The sequence below is a fragment of the Sturnira hondurensis genome, unplaced genomic scaffold (assembly GCF_014824575.4).
Source record: "Sturnira hondurensis isolate 20B ecotype Veracruz unplaced genomic scaffold, ASM1482457v3 Scaffold0021555, whole genome shotgun sequence".
NCBI classification, from domain to species: domain Eukaryota; kingdom Metazoa; phylum Chordata; class Mammalia; order Chiroptera; family Phyllostomidae; genus Sturnira; species Sturnira hondurensis.
This window is the reverse complement of record NW_028094186.1, coordinates 4634706-4657669: the sequence shown is the minus strand read 5'-3', so window position 1 is coordinate 4657669 and position 22964 is coordinate 4634706. Positions and strand designations below refer to the sequence as shown.

The 22964-nt window shown below is 54.8% G+C and overlaps 1 protein-coding gene across 4 annotated transcripts in view; it reads right to left on the bottom strand.

Annotated features, from left to right (window-relative positions):
* Positions 1 to 22964, bottom strand: part of ECE1 (endothelin converting enzyme 1) — a 96684-nt gene that overhangs the window by 37551 nt on the left and 36169 nt on the right. For 2 of the 4 annotated variants that reach the window (XM_037032876.1, XM_037032875.1), the window contains exons 2-3: positions 12092 to 12178; positions 4438 to 4579 (exon numbers count right to left, since the gene is read on the bottom strand). In XM_037032876.1, the coding sequence (XP_036888771.1) occupies positions 4438 to 4579; positions 12092 to 12178 (229 nt within the window). Of the gene's footprint in view, positions 1 to 4437; positions 4580 to 12091; positions 12179 to 12406; positions 12504 to 14623; positions 14772 to 22964 lie in introns of those variants that run through there. The other 2 variants (XM_037032877.1, XM_037032874.1) reach the window with 2 other exon arrangements.

Here is a 22964-nt window from a genome sequence, read left to right as displayed (position 1 = left end):
GATGTGAACCCCACCGTCTGTCAGCTGTGTCTGCTCTGGGCCTGGACGGAGCTCTCCTGGTGAGGACTCCCCCCAACACTGCCAGGAGTCGGGGCAAGCTGCACCTGTCGGGGCAGGCTAACGAGGGTCGGACTTGGTGCAGGCAGGCAGTGGGCAGCACTGCAAATCCCACCAGTGCCCCTCAAACACAAGGAGTAGAGAAATCAGCTTCCTCTGAGCTGGTTCTCACCAATGTGGGCAGAGGGGTAAGGGAGGCCTGAAGGCAAGAGGCCAGGGGCGGGGAACGGACCCCTGGCTCAAGGTTGATCAGTGGGTGTCAGCAAAGGACCCACACTGTGGGCAGCCTCCGCTGTGGCCCAGCTAGAGGCAGCACGATGCACCTGACTCTGCAGGGAGAGAGGCCGGAGGTCCAGGCCAGGGACTGAGGACAGGCCCAGTGGGATCCTCTGTTGACACAGCTGTCCCGGCGACAAGAGGTACTGTTCACTGAACACAGCCCTGCATCAAGTACTTCACGCACATCCATGACCTCATTTAGGACTCAGTAAAAGGCTCTTATACAAGATAAGGCAGCTGAGGCTCCGAGTGAGGGGACAAGGTTACCAGCTGCATGGCAGAGCTGACACTGAACCTGGCTCCGTCCTGCGACAACTCCACAGCCCGCCAGGGTTCCCCGCTCTCCCTCACTGCCTCTTTGCCGGGCGCACCAGGCGCTGCTGTGGCCTTTCTGCTGAGTTTGCTCTCCTTGCTGTACAGGGAGGAGTGAGGCACGGCAGGCAGACCTTGTGAGCGCTCAGACCTGGGTTCGAATCCCAGCTCTCCCCTTCTGGCTGTGGGCCTCACACAAGTGACTCATCTCTCTGAGCCTCGGTTTCACCACCCAGAAATGAGGAACAGCAGCAGGACCTGGTCCATGGTGAAATGACCTAACACCTGGGCTCGGGGACTCAGCTCCCTCAAGTCCTACGGTCCAGGGCTGCTGGGACAACTTTAGAGAGAAGAAAGATCGCGCTGGCTGGCTGGGGCAGTGCTCACCTCACTGGGAAACAATGCTAGCGGGGGCTGGGTGGCCTGCGGGCTATTAACACCTGATGACAAATTTGAAGTCCCACAGGTTGAGCGAGGACTGGGAGGAGCTGCACAACAGCACAGAAAACAAGGTGACTTTATTTTGAGGTAATTACTTGTCTTGAGACAGCTATCCAACAATTAAAACTCATGAGCCATTAGGCAGGAAAATAGAGACAGGCCATGGCAGGACTGTGCACCATTTTCAGGACCCTCTAGGCGAGGTCATCTGGAGCAGAACCGCGTGCCCTGCCCCCCAACAAGGGGAGATGCCAGAGCCTTTAAGGCAGGCGGGGGTGCCGTTGGACAAAGCCTATTCACTACCACGATATAACTCCCTATTTGGAAAAGGAAATGAATAGCTATTGTTTCTGTACAACAACCCACAGGAAGTAAAGCCTGACAAAGTCTTGGCTGCTGGAAATACCAAAAGACAGAGGGTAAGAGGGTGATCCTCGGACGGGGAAATACATCAGAATCTGCGTGTGTGTGTGCGTGCATGTGTGCGTGTGTGTGTGTGTGTGTGTGAGTGAGAGAGAGAGAGACTGAGAATTAGTCTGAGTCCTTCACTAAGCACCAACTCTGCTCAAGCACAGGGCACGGTCCTAGGTGGTACTTAAGTAATACTTTTTTATTATTTAATGGTTTATAGATCCTTTACCAACTATTCTTGGCCCAGCAGGTGCTTAATGCATATTTGATTAATTGTTTCCAGCCCCCTCATTCAACCTCAAGGTCAATAGTCAGGCTCCGCCTCCCTGCAGAAGCCTTCCCTCACCCTCCTCCCTCTCTGGGCCCCTTGGCCGCCTGGCCCAGATGTAGACCGGACCACAGACGAGGCTGTGTCTCAGCTGTCTCCCCGTCTGCCACCCCCACTAGAGAGTGAGCTCGAGGGTAGGCCCGGCATTGTACTTGGCACCTAGAGGCTGTCCAACACACTGTTGGATGAATGAATGAGTGAGTGAGTGAGTGAGTGAATGAAGGAGGTTTGCCCAGCACTTGGTCACCACCTGTGGAGGCAGAAAATATTTCTTCCTTTTGGAACGTGCACGGTCATTCGAGAAAGCAGGTACAGGTCCCAGATCTAGGTCCCAGGCACTTGTCTGGATGGCACCTGGCCTCGACACTGAGTAAGACATTTCGGAATATCTTCTGGGAAAAGTTATTGTGTGTTTTGCTGCTGCTGTTCCTAAAGAACCTGCAAGGTTCTAGAAATAAAGGCGCAGCAGGAAGGTAGATAAATGCGTGTTTAAGTGCCCAGACATAACTTGGAGGTGAGTTTCAGAATCCACAGAGAATTTGGTTTGTGTGACCTCATGTTTGCTTAGATGTGGTCAGGGCCAGCACCTGCTGCTGGGTAATGAGGTTCCTGTCAATATGTGGGGTGGCCGCTGTGTGTCCACGTCCAGGCAGCTGATGAAGACACGTGGGTTGGCTCAGGGGTCACCTGATCCCGGCCCAGCTCCCCCCTGAGTTCCTTTTGCCCAGGTCGAGGCTGGGAAAACCCTTCTATGCGCCTGAGAAGGCTGGGGTTGAGGCAGGAGCAGAATTCCATCCCGGGGGTCCCTCCATGGCCCAACTGCTAGGAGCCTCCCCTTGGGAGTCCCTTCTGGTTTCTGGTGGAGAAACACCTCGGGACATCCTGGGACAGTCTCAGGGCCACGCTGGCTGCTGGAGTCTCACCCTCTCCCCAGGCACACGGCCAGGAGCTGGGCAGATGAAGCTGGGCAGGGCCCACATCACCTCGCGGCGTGTTTGTTCTGAGGGGAAGCTGGTTTAGGTGAGACTTTTCCTCATAGGCAAGATGGCGGCTACAGGACAAGTGACCAGTAGGAAAGGCCTTCCCCAGCTTTGTCCTCCTTTCTGTTCCTTTGTCCACTCAATCATTTATCTATTCAATTTGCAAACTATTTGTGCACACTTTTGGCATTCAGGCATTATGCTAAGTACACACAGTTAAGGGCCTGGAAATCATTAACTAATTAATCAAATGTGCACCTAGCGCCTGCTCAGCCAGGCCTAGTTGGGAAAGGACCCATAAACTACAGAGGGACCTGACACAGAGCAGGCACCCACTAAATGTCTGTAGAATGAACGCATGAACGAACAAACAGGTCCTGGACACAGGAGGGATGTAAGGATGATGCAGACAAAGTCCTGCCCCCTGTCCAGGCCTGCCAACTTCTCCCCATCCCAGTCTGGTGTGGCCACTATGGTGGTCCAGCAACTTCACAGGGCGGGTGGCGCAGTGAGGCCTGGGGTCAATGTTCCCTGACCCTGCACGGGTTTGTGCTCTCCCGGATGGAATGAGTGACCAAGTCTATGGGGCTGGGCCCACAGAGGCCGTTCAGCCAGGTGGACAATCTGCCATCAGAAAGCAAGGCGCTGGGCACACGGGAGTGAGAGACCCTAGAATCAGTGGGACCCCCACCCTCGTTTTCCCCAGGGCCACCCTTTCCAGTTCCCAGTGCCAGCCGAACACCAAGTTCGTGTGAGGCACTTGGCCAGATACTCCAGGCCAGACACGGAGAACCAGCCTCAGGCCCCGCCCGCAGAGGCCTGATCACCTCACTACTCCAGGTCAGAGAAAGAGGCGGTCACAGAGGTCCACAAAGGTGAGCAGCGGCACGACCTGATGCACCCTGGGGTGCACCCTGCACCCCAAAGGCAGGCGGAGCTGGGCCCTGGGGCCCGATGGCCTGTAGCTGATGCCAGGCTCCCCAATCCCTGCTGCAGAAACCTCAGGCAAGTCACTCAGTCTCCCTGACTCAGTTTCCTCATACGTAAAACGGGGCCAAAGTAACCACACTTCATAGGGCTGCGGTAAGGCAGACACGAGATTACATTTGTGAAGAAGTGGTGCAGTATTTGGCCCACATAAAACGTTAAGTCCATGGAAGCCGTTGTAGCTGTTTTGTCGGAACTAAGGATGCTGGGCAGTGCCAGCCTGCACTTCTCACCAGCCCACACATCCTAACAACAGCGCCCACAGCTAAAGTTAAAGAAGTCCTGGTGGGCACCAGGTAAATGCCATACATTATCTCCGATCCTCAGAGCCAACCCCCAAATGGGCATCATTTGTCTTTAACGTAGAGAGGACACAGGTCCTGGGAGATTAAGTGACTTGTCCAAGGTCATACAGATGGTAGGTTGCTGGGCCGGGATGCAGACTCATGTCCTTCTGACCCCAGAACCTTCCCACCACCCACACCGCCCACCTGCCAGGTCTCAGGCTATCTCGGCAACCTGAGCCTGCCAGGCCGAGCTCTCTCAATGACCCTGGAGGCCAGTCCAACTCGAGCAGGGAAGCCCCCTTCCACAGGGGGACAGAGCTGAGTTAAGCCCACAATGAAACACAGAGGCACTTACTTGTCTGGTACTGGACGCCCAGCACTGCCACACAGGCCACCAATCCTGCTGCCAGAAGTGCCACCAGCACCACCAGCCGCTTCTCCACCTGGGTCAGTGTGGCCCAGCATCTCTGGCCACTCCGGGGGCTGTGGAAGTTCACCTGCAGGGAAGGAGGAAGGAGGGGTGGGGAGGACGTGAGCCCTGGGCCCCCCTTCTCCAGGAGGAAGGGGCTCTGTGGCAGGCCCAGGCCCCGCGGGGACATCAGGGCGGCCCTCCTGCCTCAGGGGTGGCCTGGTTCCCACGGACTAGGTCCTAATCCAGGAGAGGAACCGCCACCCCGCTCTGGAGCTCAGATTTGCTCCTAAACTTCAGAGTCAAGTAGCTCAGCCCAACTGGGCTTGTATTTTTTGGTGTCACTCGATATGGGTAGAAGGAAAAAAAAAACAGCTTTCCCCTGTTTTTCCAGTAAGGAGTTGAAAAAAAGAACAGGATGTTTGGACTTGCAGGCATCCAGTGAGTGTCCAGCTGGGCTTTCCTCAAAGCCCCTGCATCAATCGGCTGGGACAATATATCACAGGGGCGACACCGAGACAGCTCACACTTCCCAAAGTGCGGACGTCATCTCAATTCAGCGTCAGCTCGTTCAACACCCACAACCCCGTGAGGGCTATTATTAGTTCTCTTTTTATAAATGAGGACAAGAAAGTTGCAAGAGGGAAGACCCTGCCTCCCATCATGCAGCTGAGTGGGTGGAGCTGGGAACGGACCCCAAGCCTGTTGATTCTGGAGCCACCAGCGGGTCAGAGATTTGAGTCTTGAGAAGATGTTGGGGGACATGCAATGACGATGCAATGGACAAACAGCTCCACGCAGGCTGGCCCTCAAAGGGAGGAAAACCGGCCCCAGTCTACAGGCTGGCCAAACAGGAAGGGAGGCACAATGAGAGGAAGTGGGTGTGGCATGGCAGGGTCCTTGGGGCCGAGGGGCATGCCAGCCAATGGCACTCACAGCCCTCAGCCTGGGCCAGCTCGGGGCTCCCCACCGTTCCAGGAGGCGCTTCTTGCAAAAGCTGGGACCACTGTACACGAGGTGTCCCCTGTGTCCTCTGTGTTCAGTGACTTTACAGCTCTGTGCCAACAGCTGAGCACCAACTCAGGGCCATGTTGGAAATACTGAGTGGAAGACGGGCTCCCTCATTTTCAGGGGTTCACAGCCTAGCAGACAAGCTGATAAAGACACAGACTAGAGTGGGCAGGGGTCTAGTCAGGGAAGGCTTCCTGGAGGCGAGGGATGCCCGGGCTGGGTCTTGAAAATTAAGTAGAAGCTGGCCAGGTGAGTGCAGGAGGGAAGGGGATGGAGAGGGAAAGGAGCTGCCAGAGGAGGTGGGGAGACCCAGACTCTGACCTGCACGTGCCCCACCAGCAGCTGAGGGGGTGGTTGTCCCCAGGAGCCAGCTCACACTGGCACTTGGGGGTTTAAGGCTGGTCACCTTGGGGAAGGAAGGGCACTCAGTGGCCTCATGGTCATCATTGTGGTCATCGCTGGGTATGTTCTGGCCAGGAAATGACAAGGAATTGTTGTGCCAGAGAAAGGGGAACGCAAGAAATTCTCATAAAAAGAAAACTGGGTGCTAAAACCAAGAAAGGGAACTTGGGGCCCAGTCATATTTTCCGAGGAGGTCCAGGAGGCTCAGAAACCAAAGCAGCTGTGTCAGGTGGGGTCCGGAGCGGGGCAGTGGTGCTACCTCCTAAAATCCCTTAAGGACCTTTTTAAAAAACACGAGAAACAAAGACTCTGCCCACACTGCTGCCATTAAGTTAAGACTTCTGGCTGGGAGGGCCTGGTGCAGAGAGAGAGCCCCCGGGGTGATGTGGACACGCTCGCAGCACCGCAAGGCCCACGAAGCGCCTCTTCCAAGGCATCAGTTCACCTTGGCAGTTCACCTTGCATTCGGAGGGGCCCCGAAGGGTACGAAGCAGGCCTGACACTTATTCTCAGACTTCCAGCAACCTTGCCCCTGGGCCTCTCACGATCATGGCTTAGCTCCTGGGGAGGCGGGGAAGGTCAAAGAGGCGGGGAGCCCTCTGCCCAGTGCTGGCTTTGGGAAGCCCGGGAGCACAGCCTCCAGGCTGGGGGAGCAGGAAAGCTCCCTGTATGTGGACTAAGCAATACTGTGGTTTAGGCAGGGAGTTGGAGGAGGTGCAAGAAGATCAGACAGACATGAAAGGAAGGGAGACAATGAAAGGAAAGGAGGGGAGGAGGAAAGGAAAAAAAAGAGTTACAATGGCAGCTAATACTCGAGTGCTTTCTGTGTGCCTGGGTGGGGCTGTTCTGTCTTTACAACACCCCCAAGAGTAGGTAATGGCATCAGGTCCAGAAGGAACACAGGAAATGGCAGGGGCGGAGAAGGAGCGAGAACAGTGAGAAGGGCCATCTCGCTCCAGAACCCAAAGCCTCAGCCCCATGGCTGTGCTGCCCCCAAGGAGCAAAGTCGAGCTGAGCCTCAGTGTTTGATGGCAAGCAAACGGATGGCATTCTCTGTACAATTTAATTAGAATTAAGTGAGAATCAAAGGAGAAATCCACAGTTCCAGGCGGAAACAGCAAAGAGAATTTGAAAACAGGGTTTTTAACCTTTGGAATGGTCTTCGCTCGCCTCGTACTGCCTGGTCGCAAGGGTCTCTCGGCTTCTAGACAAGGCCCAAGCCCATCCCTGAGCGTGGAAGGGCTCCAGAGGCCGCCCCGTGGGCAGGAGAAGTCACCGGGAGCGGGAGGCAGTGTGCTGACAAAGAGACCTCTCCAGGGGAGGAGCTCCAACTCCTGGACAGGGCTGGGGCTGCGGATCCGAGGTGCCAGCGAGCCCCTTCTTCTCGCTCAGCCGCCATCATCCTGCCCTGCCTCCTTCGGGGATCGAACAAGACAGGCCACAGCAAGGGGAGGATGCAAACGTTTCCCCTGTTCCTTCTGGAAGTAAGGGCACGGCGATCACCAGGATTAGTGGAGGGCAGCCCACCCTACCTTGGGTATGTGGCCATCCGCCAAGGAGCAGAGCTGACACCTTAGAAGATGGGTTTGAGAATTATTATAAATGCTTGGCTCACTGGTGGGCTTAAAATCCGCTTACTGTTGTGTGAGGTAAAGAATGAGACAGATGCTCTGGCTGGTGTGGCTCAGTGGATTGAGTGAACCAAAGGGTCGCAGGTTTGATTCCCAGTCAGAGCATATGTGTGGATCTCAGGCCAAGTCCCCAGTAGGGGGTGCCTGAGAGGCAACTGTGCATTGATGTTTCTCTTCCTCTCCTTCTCCATAAAAATAAATAACTAAGCCTTTAAAAAAAAAAAGAAAGAAAGAATGAGTCAGAAAGAAAAGGATGCCCTCCAAAGGGAGAGGTGGAGAGGGAGACAGGCGGAGAGACAGACGGAGCCAGGGAAACGGAATGAGAGCGAGACAGCTGCGCTGTGCAGCCTGAGGGTTCCCAGGGTTTCCACGGGAAGGGAACAAAGCCCTGGTGAGGGATAAATATTCGGTTACAGAAGTGAGTGCGTGGCTGGCCTAGGCTTACAGCAAGAACGAGTTCTGCAGGCAGCTCTGCAGGTGAGGAAGGGCCACCGCTGCCTGGGGCCCAGGCGACAAGCCAGCAGCAGGAGTGGGGACGGGGGCCCAGCCTGGTTTTCAGACAAAGCAGGGGGGTCGGGAGGGAAGGCAGTGGCTGAGCGACTGCCAGGTCCTCAGGCGACCTGGGCGTCAGGGAGCAGCAGACAGGGGTCAGCCTGGCCAAGGGCTTGGCAGGGAGCCCACCCCCTGTGGCTCAAGAGCGGAGCCACCCTTGACAGGGCAACCAGGCTGCCTGCCTTGGAGTCAGCCCTTCAGAGCAGACAGACCATGACAGCTTGGTCCTGGGCAGCACTCTGCCTCTGTGAGGGTGTTAGGTTGGGGAGGTTTCTTCTAGAAGTTTCTATAGGGTGGATTTTGGCTAAGGCTACTGGGGCCAGTCCACAGCAAACTGTAAGTCCTCGGGTTCTCCCCATCTCTTCTCTGAGCCCTACTTGTCCCCGTGCCCCTCCCGCCTGACTCTTCCACGGCCCGACAACAGCTTAAAGGAGCTCCTTTAAGAATTTGCATCCTGACAGGAGTCAAAGTCTTGTATTCAGAAGCACTTTCCAGTTAACTGGATGAGCGTCTGAGGTTTGGGTAAATAGTCGTGGCTGTCTGCCATCTGCCCCCAGTTGAGGCTGCGAGGGTAACCTGAGCTTTTTTTCCCTTTCAAGCCACTGAAAAGGTGCCTGCGGGGGAGCGGGCAGGCCGGGCAGCCAATCTGCGCAGAGCACACGCTTCTAGGAGAGGAGTGATTAGATTTAGGGCATCGCCGAGATGTCACGCCTGGTGCGTTTCCACGATGGCCCTGCTAACAACCCAATCCGTTTTCTGTGCACGACACAAAAGGCTTTCACTTACGAGGCGTCATTTCAATGTTGCCACAGCACTGAGAGGTGGGGCCGTACTATTAGGCCCTGGAAAAAGCTAAGTGAGTTGCTTTCAGGTCTCAGGGCCAGTGAGAGGCAAAGCTGGGGCTCTGTGTTAGAGCTACCCGGCTTTCAATTCTGCACTCAGCCCACGGTGACTCATTTCGGTGAACCGCCATGAACTTGTGACTAAAATACGAGATAAAGGGGGAAAAAAAGACCCTTCCGGGGAGGGACAGGGGGACTCGGCTCCAGCCAAACTCACCAGTTTGTCAGCCTAGTCAGTGGTGAAGGTGGCAAGTTTGGCTGAAAGGCAGATGGTTTCGTTTGCTAGAATTGGTATCAATAACTCTGGAGTTCCTGGCACCAAATAGGCTTCGAAATCTTGAAAAATCAAGCAGTTTATTTTTATAGCTGCCCTTCAAGAGAGGGAGGTTTGGAAAGCGTCGGTCCATTCTAAAAAGCCTAAAATTGAAGGAGCAGTTGTGTTTCTAGCAACAACTGACAGGAAATTACCCAAAAGGCTAAACGGCAGTCAATCATAGTGTTCCAGTTACTGGGCCTATTGTCCAAATATAGCGGATTGACTGACTACATATATCTTTATATACTGGTGCCTTGAGGTATTACGGTTTTTAATGGCAGCACCTTTCGGAGGTTTCTAATAACTCAGAAAAATGCTTCTGAAGTGTCACGAAGTGGAAAAGCAGGGAGCAACGCTGTGGCTGAGGGTCAGCTCAACGATGTTTAAACACACACATGTGCAAATGCGAAAAACTAGATGTGGTTACCTGCGTGCGAACAGTGGGATTGCTGTTTCTTTTTAAAGCTTTTTTGAATATACTGGATTCTTTTCTTTTTCACAAATGAGCATGTAAAGAATGTATATTGGGGGGAAAACCCCAGTGATTAAAAGCATAAAATTAATAGAAAACTCTGCTCCCTCAGCAGAGGTGGGTAGGTTCTGGACTCAGGAGGACAAGCACTGGACTAGAGCACGTTTGCTTGGGAGAAGCTGCAGGGTTAAGGCAAAGCCAGACTCTGCCTCCAAAGAAATCCCCCAAATCCTCGGAGCAACCTTTTTGGTTTTTCCTGTTAAAAAAAAAAGTGGGCAAGGTATCCAGTCTGGGGTAGGGACCCCAACACTGCACTCTAACCCGCATGACAGCTGTGTCTACAGGAACCTTCCTGACCTCTCTGAGACTCCGTATTACCATCTGTCACATGGCCACAGCGGTCCTTACCTCGTCAGTCATAAAAAGGACAATCACAGCAGGCGTCATACTATGCATCCCACCCACTTTCTCTATCTCCCACTCTACAAATGAGGGAGTTGCAGCCGTGGCCCGAGTGGCTCAGTTGGTTGGGTGTCATCTTGTAAACTGAAAGGTCACCAGTTCGATTCCCAGGTGGGGCACACACCTATGTGGCGGTGTTGGGGCCCTTACAAGAGGCATTGCCGTTTCTCTCCCTCCCTCCCTGACTCTCTAAAATCAATAAGCACGTCCCCTCCAGTGAGGATAAAAAACACATTTAAAAAAGTTTTTTTAAACGAAGGAATTGTGCTTTAATGGGATTAAGCAGCTCACCCGAGATCTGAGTGGAATCAGAAATCAAAACCAGGGCCCGAGGCTTCAGGAACTGAGCGGCCTTCGCGCTCTCAGGCAGCCTCGGGGGCATGAATGTATGTGTGACCTGGAAAAGGCTGTACCCAGGCGGGCTGCTGGCATGATGGCAACAAATGGCACACGATTTTGTTGTGAATTCCAAATGCTTTTGTGTGGGTATATTTAGAACCCGCTGTGGAAGATGAGACTGAAAAGATTGCTGATTAGCCTCTGTTTTGATTGGTGAAGGGAGAAGTGCCTGCCACAGAAATCTCATTTCCTGCTGGATTTAGCCTTTCATGAAGTGCCCACAGGGAGGAGGTTCTGGACAGACTGGGTCTGATTTCTCACTCCGGATTTCCAGCGCTGGACCTGCGGTGAGTTGTCTTCCCTTTCAGAGTCTCACTCCCTCACCCGTAATGGGCACAGTAACCCCAACAGCTCACGGGCGGCCCTGAAGATTAAGGAGGGTAATGTAGGTAAGGGCGCCGCCCTCCACTTGGGATCGAGTTTGGACCTCCCTGGATGTATGGAACCCAGAGGGAGGACTCAATCGATGCTATTTCCTTCTATTAGTATTTTCACTCCAGCTTCAAAAAGGTGTCCATGAGCAGGGCTGGTGACCTGGGCTTCCATACTCCCTGAGCTTGCCCCCCAGATGGGCGGTGGTGTGGTGTCAGTTCACTGGGAGGCCCCGAGCATCCCCACTGTTCTCATGGTCGGCCTGGAGGAAGTCCTCCTGGGCTGAGCCACCGGGGGCCTCTCCCTACACTTGGTTTCTCAGGAGCCAAATCGCAGACAGCCCTTGACCTTTCCAACTCGCTGCCTGCTCCCTGCCTGGGTAAAAACTCCAGAGAGTTTTTACTCCATCAGGGTCCCAGTCAAGACTGTCCCAGTCTGTTCCGCCGGGAAAGGAGAGCAGAAAGCAGCCTTGCTCACCACTGTGCCACAAGGCGGAGAGGTGGTGGGCTTCTTGGATTCCCCCAGGGCCAGACCCTGGGAAGGGAGGAATCAGGCTGAAAAGTAGCTGGGAAAGGGGGCAGAGAATGGCTGACCCCGCCCCTCCAGAAATTCAGGTATGTGGAAAGAGGAAGAACGGGGCCATGCCCACCACAGAGCGTGACCGACTGTGTGGCATGCACGGGGATGCAGGGCTTTCATGCTAAGACAGTTTGAGACTCGGACAGTAATGGGCCGTGTGACCCAGCGCAAGTCCCTCCCTGCTCAGGAACTGCCTCTCCTGTGAAAGGGGAGCTGGGCCAGTTCGACTCCGGAGGGGTAGGGAGGGTATGTGCTTCAACTGTCACCTGGGGGCTGTAGCCCCCTGACTTCCATCCTCTGACTAGGTGGATGAGAGGGTTTGGGACAGAGCTGGGGAGAGGGGAGGCTAGTGGGGAAGTTCAGCGCACCAGGGGCACTTTTGCCTCAGGAAGGCTTGTTCCCCATGAGCCCAGGAGTACCCACAGCTTCTGGCTTCACAGCCCCCTCAGGGGTTGGAAGGATGGGGGCGGAGCCGGGGCGGGGGAAGCAGTACCAGAGTGCATGCCCCGCCCTCCTTTGCCCGCCCCCAACGGGGCTCTCATGGAGGACCAAGGGCTCCTACCTGCAGGCCATTGGGGTATCCGTCGCCCTCGGAGAGTGAGTCCACCAGGTCTTCTTCATCCAGCGTGGCCCGCTTGTAGGTCGACATCTGCAAGGCCAAGTGCAGCACAGACTCCTTCAGCGCCTCCATGGCTCTCACACCCGAATGGGGAAAATGGGGAACTGCGTGCCGCTACCGCCATCACCATCACAACCACGTGGCCACAGCCTGCGCACCCCGCCCACCCGGACACCGACACCTGCCCAGCGACCAACCCAAGGCAGGGGAGGGGGACCCGCCTTCCCCCTCTCTGTGCTTAGACAACGCCGCCCTCACCCCCAGTGCCGACAGCGACAGCGCTGAGGCCCCTGGGTGCAGTAGCCACACGGTCGGCATGCGCCCCTTGACTCTGAGGTCCCCACCGTCGCTCCCGTGGCTTGCACCTAGCTGGTCTGGGAGAGCCGGCCGGGCAGCATTGCGCCACCTTCGCAGGCGGGGCCTGATCCGCGCACGGCTCCGGTTTCCTCCCAGGCGGGACCAGAAGACCCCCCACGGCCTAAGCGTTCTGGTCCCTGTCCCAGCGGACAGTGCCTTTCCCACAGGTCAGGGCACAGCCAGCCCCTCGCAGGCAGGAAGGGGCCTGCGGCAACCCCTCTCTAAAAAACCTTAAGTCCTGCCCCAGTAATCCCCAGTGGGAGATACCAAGAGTCCAGGGTTAGGACGGTTTGGCCCACAACAGTTGCGACAGTCCTCCAATTGGCCCTTAAGTGCAGCGCGGGTGGTCTCCCCCACCTGAGCTGCAAGGATGAGGGGGAAGGAGGCAGAATAAAAGAGGCAGGTATCTCCCCTCTCATTTCTCCCTTTCTCTAGCTCAGGGGTCTTTATAAAACCTACAGTTCATGAACAATGTCAAAAAATTCCAGAGAACCCCCCTGACCTAGAAGGAAAAAAGGTGGCCAGAGTTGGATCCAATGCTTGCCTCCAAGCTCAAAGGTGCAACTCTCCACCCAAAACAGCAAGAATCCTGGCTTCAGACTCAGGCCTTGTCAAAAGCCAGGAAGGTCACCCTTTCCTCTCAGGAGTCAAGAGCCTCAAGCAGGTGCTCCCTCCTCAGGCCCTGAGGCCTCTCAGGGGCCGTGACCTAGGCTGGAAAAAGTGGGCTCTCAGATGTGAGGTGCTCAGGCAGACTCGGGACACCCACATTTTCCCTTGCACCCAGCACCCTAACTCAACAGATTCCCAAAGGACCCTCCACTTCCAGTGAGACCTGGAATCCCCTCCATTTATAAGTTTTTTCAGCTTTCTCAAAGTACTTCCATTCACTTCTGTATCTGGTTCTCCCAACACACACACATGGGAAGCCACAGGCTCCGAGAGGTGAGGTGACTTTGCAGGGTCACAGCCACAGAGACAGACAGCTCCTGGCTTCCACCCCTGCCCTCTTCAAGTCCCCTCAAGCAGCCAGAGTGCATCTTTAAAAAGGACATTCTGATCCTGTCACTCCCTTGGTCACAACTCTACAGGGACAGTCCCTCTCCAGTCCCCCATGGCCCCTGCCCACAGGGGTCTGCACCTTGTGTTGTTCCCCACTGCACTCTCTGGGACCCTCACTGCGTGGCCCTCACTCGGTTTTTACGTTTCTCTCCCTCCTCGCCCCAGAACTGTGAGCTTTGTGAGGGCTGGGACCCGTCTGGCTTAAGGAGTTCCCATCACCTGGCATGCTGAAGGTGCTCACAGATAGCATGAAAGGTGGAACCAGTGAAAAGGGAAGTGTCAAGTGCTCTGGGCCAGTGCCTTTAAATCCTGGTGCATCTAACGTGGCCAAGCTCAAGGACACAGGAAACTCCCGTAGGGGGCGCAGGTCCACGGGAGGCAGAGGAGTACGGCACGAATTTTAATTCTGGAGTCTTCTGCCTCTCTCCCACTGGGTGAAGGTGTTCCCATTACCCACCTGGGAGAGAAGGGGCCCCCGGGCCTCTTCACCTGATGCTGGGTTACAGCTGAACCTTTTCTGAAACTAGGACACTTGGTTACACTAAGTTACAGGTGTCGACCACTCCAGGAAAAGGCCCTTGGAAAAGAAGTCTGGCTCACCAAGCGTCTCCCGGTCCTGGCAGAGCGGGTACTGCTGCCTGGGCACCTAGGGCTGTGAGGGTTTGTCGGTTCTTTCACACCCACCGTCTCATGAGCCTTTCCCTCTGCAACTGAGGCTCAGGGAAATAACCCGCCCGGGTGCCATGAAGCAATGGCTCCTCCCCCTTCATCTCATTTCAGAGGTGACTCCTTCTGCGGAGCTCTCCTGACCACCCTCCCCTGACCCCAGGTGGTGGTCCCCTGCTCTGCGTTCCCCTGCTCTACCTCCCCCTATCTGGCCCCCTACCCCAAGCTTCCTTCCCCGAAGCACACAGCACTGTAGACCGGACGGGAGAACCTCGAAGGCAGGGCCTGAATCTCATCGGGCTGAAAGCTCGACCTGGGGGCCAAGGCCAGGCAGCCCCTGCCCCCCATCCCACTGCCGGACAGACAGACACATGAGGAGGAGAGCTCACATACCTCCCAAGCAGAAATCCGCAGAGAGCTGTTTATTTTTCAACACACAAAAGGTGAGGGCCCTTCCTGAAACACCTGCCTGGGGCCCTGAGGTGAAACTGAACCCACCTCCGGCGTGGGAACGGCTCAGCTGGCTCTGGCTGGAGGGAGAGCAGCAGCCCCAGGAGGTGAGTGACAGTGCCACGACAATGGCAGCCCTATCTTCGTACCCGCCCAGAGCCGGGGCGGGGCCTTCCATTGACAGTATGGGATGCCCACACCCCCGCAGAGCCTCAGCCTGGGCAGGTATCACTTCCATTTTACCAAAGCAGTGGAGGGCTGTGGAGGGGCAGACCCAACATCTACACTGTGCTGCTTGTCAAAAATCTCTCCTGACCCCACGGCGCCTTGTGAAGGGGGAATCGGCACCTCCACTTCACAGATGAGAAGCCTGAGGATTGGGGAAGAGGCAGGACTTGTCCCCCTCACTACCCCCTCCCCAAGTCACCTGGCTAGACAGCACACTGATCTCATGATGTGCCATCAGAGAACCGGAGCCACACAGCTAGTAAATGGCAGAGCTGGGCCTAGAACCTGGGTCCTGACTCTGGGCCCCGTGCTCACTGAGGGAGCAGCTTCTGCAGGTGGGGACGTCGTGGAGTCTGGGGGCACTGAGCTGGCAGGGTGGCCAGCACCTGATCTCCCTAATTGCCTCATTTGTGGCTGTGGGTGCCACGCCTGGCCTCGAGCATCCGGGAAAGGGGAACAGCCTCCGCAGTGTGGAGAGATTATGCCTGGATCTGCTCGTTCTGGTCCCGCCCCACCAAACCCCACCCCACCCAGCTGAGGAGGCCTGGTGTTCCCCAAACCGAGAATGGAGGAACCACAGCTTGCTCCCCAGCTGCACAGAGGAGGTGATGAAACTCAGGTGAGGGTGTGATGGTGCCAGCTCTGAAGACCCCACCCTGTGGCAACCAAAGGCCCGGAGTGAACAGAAATGAGAAATATACATGCTCAGGCAGCTCTGACAATGGCCTGAGGGCTCCTGTGGTCGGTTTGCCCTGGGCAGAGGATCTTCAAAGAATTCTGGGGCATGTCAGAGGCAGGAAAGAGCAGCTCCTGAGAGAAACTCCCAGGCCTGGGACTCCTTGGCCACACCCTCCAATCTGTTTTCAGGGTGGATTTCTAAGCCTCAGCTGCTTAGGGATACAGCCCTTTGTGGCCAAGGGCCCTGTCAATTCCTGCCTCTCTAGTGCCAGTAATTAGCAGAGATTTGTTAAATCCTTGTGTGTCCTCAAATACACACTCATGTTATATGTTAGTTTAAGACGTGCATTTAACAGATACAATAATACGGTACGTAAAAGCTCTAGCTCCGAGCCGCAGTTCAGATCTCCACTCTGCCACCTCCCGGCTGTGTGACCTTGGGTAAATGACTCTGCCTCTCTGTGCCTTGCTTGTCTCATCTGTACAAGAGGGATGATAATAACAGTACCTCCTTCATAGGACTGTTGTGACACTTAAATGAGTTAATGTAGATAAAGTGCTTAGAACAGTACTGGGCACACAGTGACTGACCACCAAGTGTTAGCACTTATTATTTGCATAATTGTTTCTTATAAAACAGAGGCTCAAAAATTTTCAATTGATCCCCACCTCCTTAAAAGCAAAACCCAAACTACTTAGCTTGGCATTCAAGGACTTCCCCATCTGGCCTAAACCTACTCTCTAGGCTCACCCTCCACCTAACCCTCAAGTGTGTGGCCGTCACCCTGACCCCAGACCTAGCTCTGCAGGTGCTGAGCGTTCAACAGGAGTTCAGGAAGTCTTTGATGCCTGTCTGGCCCTGTGCTGACGGCTGAGGAGTGGTTCTGCGTAAGACTCGGTCATCACCTCAAGGGACCTGTACCCAGTACCTCCTCTCCCAAGACTGTGAGCCTTCTGCCCCACCTCTGGCCTACCTCCTCCTCCATGAGGCCCTCCTCTCCTCCCCAGGCTGAGGGAATTATGCCCTGCCTGCTGGAGGGACCATGGCATAGCACCTGCATTACACTCAGGCCTTTGTCCAGGTGTCTTTACCCCTGGGACAGAGAGGACCCGAGGGTGGGCAACAGTCATCACCCTCCCTTCCTGGTGCCCAGTGCAGAACCTGGCAGTACACAGGTAACTGGCTACTTCACATCCCAGGTTTTCGCTGGGGCACAGGCATCTGTGACTTCCTGAAGAAACAAAATTTAGTTGCTTCTTGACAATTGAGTAAGATTCAAATAGGGCCACTGTGGCCAATGGGCAAGATAGTAAAAATATGACCATCACTCCTGAAGATGACACTATGTGGTATCTATTATCACTATGACATTATCTATTACATTGCTCAGTATGAAATTTCCATGTGATTAATTTCTTTTTAAATTTACCACAAAGTTCCAGAAAAAGAGAACTTCTTTGCTTTCTGAGACTAGGAACCACAGGAATCAGCCTGTACCTCTCTTTTCCTTGGCTGCCAGGAAGCTCATAGCCAAATCAGACAGTCACCTGTGAGCATTTTTCTGGTCTTTATGTTCAGCGTTTTCCTTGTCCACAGTTTCCAGTGTATTTTCTCTGCTCCTATTTTTCATCTCTACTGCATATTCTTTTACAGAACGTGTTTTCATCATCACCCATCACGAATAAAGTGAATTAGAAACCACCTCTATCAGGAACACTCCTCCCCTGATTGACTCTCCTGGGAATGCACCTTCAAGGTATTTTATTCAACACCCGGAGACCGAGGCAGTAAAGGCAGGCCCAGGCACAAGCCCAGGGTCCCTGGCTCACGGGACCATGCCATTTCCCTTTCAGGCCTCAGTTTCCTCGTCGCTGGGAAGGGTCGTTGAGAGGGTTAAAGGAGCTGACACATCAACACCCATGCATTCAATATTTCATCTCCATGTGAACCGGTACCTGACGGACACGCTGCAGCTCCCGCCCCCCTGCTTTACTTTCCTTTGCTGCTTTTCTATTTGCTTCTGCCCTGGTCATATTTTTTCTGATCTTGGCCTTAGTTCAGTCAACTTCTGGCATTATTCTAGCCTTGTTGCTGTACTCAGGGCAAAAATAACAGCCTTCCCGGGTGATCGAGGTGGACATCAAGAGTGCCGAGTCCGATATGCTTACCAGTAGCACGCATACCCGCATGGTATGACGGGATGTAAACGGTGCTTTGCCTCTCTGGCCTTCATCCCCAAAACACGTCACCCCAGTCTAGCCATGAGAAAAACATCAGACAAATCCCACCTGGAAACCAGTCTTCAAAATACCTGCCCAGTCCTCCTCAAAACTGGCAAGGTCATCGAAAACAGGGCCAGCCTGAGAAACTGCCAGGCCAAGGGCAGCTTAAAGAGACACGATGACCAAATATAACAGGGTGTCCTGGATGGGATCCTAGACACAAAGAGGGAGGGCATTACGTAAAAACGGAAGAAATCGGAATAGAGTTCCGACTTCAACTCATCGTAATGTAATATCAATACCAATTCATTCATTGGGAGAAATGTATCATAATACAGGGTGGGGCAAAATTAAGTTTACAGTTGTGTGTATATGAAACAGAGCTTATTCTTGTATTATTATTTATTATTTCATCATTTTCCATACAAACAACTGTACACCTGCTTTTGCCCCACCCTGTATATGATGTTAGTAACAGGGCAAATGGGCTGTGGGCTGTAAGGGAACTCTCTGTGCTATCTTTCCAATAAGGCTACAAACCTAACACTGTTCTCAAATAGAATATTTTTAAAAAATCCAAACAACTAGCCCTGGCTGGTGCAGCTCAGTGGATTGAGTGCTGGCCTGTGAACCAGAGGATTACGATTCCCAGTCAGGGCACATGCCTGGGTTACAGGCCAGGTCCCCAGTGGGGGGTGCTTGAGAGGCAACCACACATTGATGTTTCTCTCCCTCTCTTTCTCCTTCCCTTCCCCTCTCTCTAAAATATAAATAAATAAAATCTTTTTTAAAAATCCAAACAACTGGCTGTCCCCTTAAACAGAAACGGTTGTTGACCCCAAGGCAACCCCAACACTGCTCATTGTACAAGGCTCTTTCACATACACCCTTATCTTATTTGTGTCTCATGATCACCCTGTGGACTAAGCCTCGGGGTCCCCATTTTACAGGCGCAGAGAGGGAGGTCAGAGGACGGTGGCAGCAACGTGCCAGGTGGCAGCAGAGTGGCGCTCAGCCCCAGAGCCTCCACCCCCGGGGCCCTTAGCTCTTCGTGGGCCACCTTGGAGCCTGGCTCTCTAGACCGACCTCCTCTGGAGAGAGCAGACTGCCCCGTTCGAAATGTCGGGAGGGATATGACTGGGGGTCGGGGAGGGAGACTACGTTGTGCCACCCAGGGGTCAGATGGAGCTGGAGGCCTGAGCATGAAGCAGGGCAGGAGTTACGGGGAAGGGAGGCCTGAAGGTGAGACTCAGGGAGATGCTGAGCGGCCAAGGGCACAGAGCACGCGTGGGAGGTCGAGGCAGCAGCCCTGCCAGCCGAGGAGTTAATCGCTCTGGTCTGGGCCAGAACGCCAGGCTGGGCTCCCCGTCATGTGCGGGCAGTGGGAGGCTTGCCCACACACGAAGCCGGTGGAAAACACTCACCCACTTGGCCAGGCGTTGACTCACCTGCCTGGGGGGCCCTGGAAGGCACTGAAAGCCTCACCTAGTGTTGCCAACCAATAGCCTCAGGGCCTGCTGAGGCTACCCCACACCCAAGTCCCAAACCTGGCCAGCAACTCCTTACTCCCTGACCCAGGCCACTCACCATACCACGACCGTCTAGCCCCAAGCATGGCTCCTACCATGCTCCTCTCCACGCCCGCCCCCCACAACAGCCTCCGCCCGACAGCTCTGCTCCTCTGTCCCTGCCCACCTACCTCTGCCTCCTTCCCCTAGAAGCCTTCCCTGATTAGCCCCCTGAGCACCCGGCTTCCCCACCTCCAATTATCACTGCCCTAGTCCCTCCTCCCTGGGCTGGCTCCAAGCAGAACCTTCTAAACTAACTGATACAATCCAGCCACTCTCCTTCACACACTGGCTCCCTGGAAGTGGCAGAAGAAAGCAGGAGCCCTGGCTTGACTCCCAACCCCCTTCATCCACACCCCAGGACCTGGCCCCTGGCTCCTCTCCAGCCTTTCTCTCACCACTTCCCCGTCACGTGTTCGAACCTCACTGAGATGTGAGTGTGCTTCCTGCTCCCAGGCCTCTGCACATCTACTGCCCTCTGCCTGCCAGGCCTCTCTGCTAGCCCTCCCCCTGGCTAACTCTTCAGCTCAGATGCATCCTCCCCCAGGCAGCCTTCTCAGACTTCACTGCAACCCTTCCTCCTTGCCCCCCGGCAGCACCCTGCATGGCCTTCCAGCGTCTCATCACAACAGACCGCAGCCAAGGGCAGCCATGTGACCTGGATGGAGTCATTCCATTTCCTTTCTGTGCTTTGGTTTTCTCGTCTGTCACATGATGATGTCCATGGTAGCCACCCCTTAGGGTCACAGTAAATAAAATAAGACACATAAAGTCCTTGGCCCGGCGCCCCACAGAGACGCAGCACTGAGTAAATGTTTGCATCTTGGTGGTGGATTCAGAAAGGGCTGGCTCTTCGAGTCCAACTGAGAATGGTGGAAGACGGAAGGGAAGGAAAAACCAGGAGGACCTACGGCATGCCAGGTGCTGCGCCTGGTCCTCGTTGGCATCTGTCATCACCTTGGCTCTGCCCTGTTGCATACTGGGAAACGACTGTAATTCAGGGAGGGTAAGACGGCAGCCCCCACATGCTCCATCCCGACTTCAGGCATCGCCTCCCGGCCAGGTTAAAAGGGCCGAGTCCTCCACTCGGATCTCTGAGTGCCAAGTTCGAGACAGACCGGAAACCTGCAGCCGGCCCTGAGCTGCTCGGGGCAACCAGGCTGGTAAGTTCCAAGCTGCATAGACCAAGTGTGCCAAACAATTTGCTGATCTAATCACATAAAGCTCAGGACAAAGTTAATCTGTCTCACTTAACGATATTTACGATGACGAAGATGACAGAGCTGCCCGGTAATTAGGCTCAACCAGGAAGCAGCGCACAGAAATGGTTGTAATTAGCATTGTGTGACACAGGGGCAGGTGAAGGCTGCAAAGAGGGAGGAGGCAGCAGGTAGGGGAGGCAAGGGACTCCTTGGATCCAGACACTGAGGGTGGCCAGGGCCCCCCAGTTTGGGCCAGGCCCCATGCCAACCAACTCACGCGATGATTCTGCTTAACTTTCGTAACTCCGTGATGTGGGCCCTATTACCCCTTTAGCTGAGGAAGCAGGCTCAAAGAGAGGTCCATTCACCTGCCCATGGTCACACAGCCAGTGAGGAACAGAGCCAGGGTTCACAGAGGCTTGCCCGTGCCCCCCTCCAGCCCAGGCGATGTCCTGGACAGGAGGGGGTCATCAGGGCTCGGGCTGGAAGAGAGCAGATCCGTGTTCTGGTCCCAGTTCCGACCCTGCCTCACCCCAGGCCTCGGCCAACCCTCTGGAACACAAAGAGCAGGCGTGGCCACCAGGCTGGGAGCGGCTAAGAGTGTGGACCTGGGAGCCAGGCTCCCTGCGTTAGAACCTCTGGGCAAACGCCTTCACCATCTGAGCCTCAGCGTCCTCATCCGTAAAATGGAAAACGCACATGGCGCCCTCGTGGGGTTATGGGGCTTAAATAAGTCTAAAGAAAAAAAAAACAGAACGATGCCTGAATATTAGGATCATTTATGGGGGAAATATGGGCTTTAGAGTCCATCTTTCTATCTGTATAATGGGAAGGCAGTTGCTGGATTAGACAGTGGCTGATAAACATATACATTTTTAATCCCACAGAGCCCTTTGTTTTAAAAAACTTAACATGGCAACCCAAATGCAAAAGAGACAGAAGTGAGCCTGCCACTTAAGTATTCAACAATCCCTTATCCTAACCCCAAACCTGGCTTCCTCAGAGGTTCCAAGGAATGAAGTCTGAAAACTGCTCACCTACATTCCTCTCAGAATTAATTTGCAGCCCCAAGGCTCTGCGATCGAAGGAGCGGTGGATGCAGGGAGTGGGTGCAGAGGCTGGCTGGCTTGTGCTCCCCCCCTGAGGGGGTGGGCCCATGGAGGCCCGGGGCAGGCAGGGCCATGACCTTGGTGGAGTTCACGGGCCTGCTGGCGGCCACCATTCAAGCTCCAGAACGATCTCCCCAAGGGGCAGCTGGCAGGCAGAAGGAAGGACAACGGACCCACATTCCATGCTTGGGCAGCTCTTGCCACCTCTCCATCACCTCTCCCGGCCTCGCTGTCCTCAGCTGTAAGATGGAGATGGTGACACCATCCTCCTCTGGTGACATCAGGACAAAACCGAGTCACAGGCACGCACAGGCCTCGCAACTGTGAGAGACTGCCCCACGATCCCATTTTCACTTATTTTCAGTAGATGATGTTCCCTTCCTAAGAGCACAGAATTTAGAGCCAGACTTTGGAGGTCAGGTCTCCGTTCCACAGGGTACTGAGTGCCCAGGGTGCGGCTCTCAACCCTGTTTCCTCCAGTGTAAAGGGACACCATGAAGGGGTTCACGGAGAGCCTAGCACACAGCAAGTGCTCACTCAGTAAATGCTGCTTTTGGATTTGCGGGAACAATAACTAAAGGCAAACTTGCTCCCTGGGGCCCTCGTCCAGGGCAGACATAGTTGAAGAGGGGTGAGAGCCCCGCCCCCTCTAACGCAGCTTCAAACACGGGAGCTGGGATTTTTTGGATTCTGCGCTGAAGCGTGGCTCGGGCTTTCCTGGGCTAGATGGGGGAGATGTCTGTCCTCTGTCCTCAAAAGACCAATTCAACTCAATAGCTGTTTCCTGGAGGTTCTGGGATTCCTGTTTACTTCACCATAGCCCCGCACGGTACATGGCCCTGGCCCGAGTTGCCAGATGAGGAAACGGAGCTCCAGAGACGTAATGTGACGACCTGGAGGCCAAGGTGCCCCTTCACAATGCACAGGATCCCAAGTCAGGCCTGGGGGGACTTCTCTGGTGTGGAGGCTGCCGGGAGGCTTAAGGGCCTTGGGGTACCAGCCCACATTGCTTGGTGTTCTGGTGGGAGGTGGCATCCGCAGAGTTGGGAGACCCAACTGGCATTAGGTCTTACCCAGGAAACAACCTTGATCCAGGGGAACCAGCAGCCCGAGTGGCCAAGTCCTCCAAAACCCATCCTGTGCTGCCTCCTCCAGAAGGTCCTCCTGGACCAGCTCTGCCACCTCATCCCTTCTCTGGCCCACGGTCCACAGCCCTTTGCTGTGCACCAGAACACTCTACATATGCCACTTATTTAATCCTGCTGACAACTTTCTG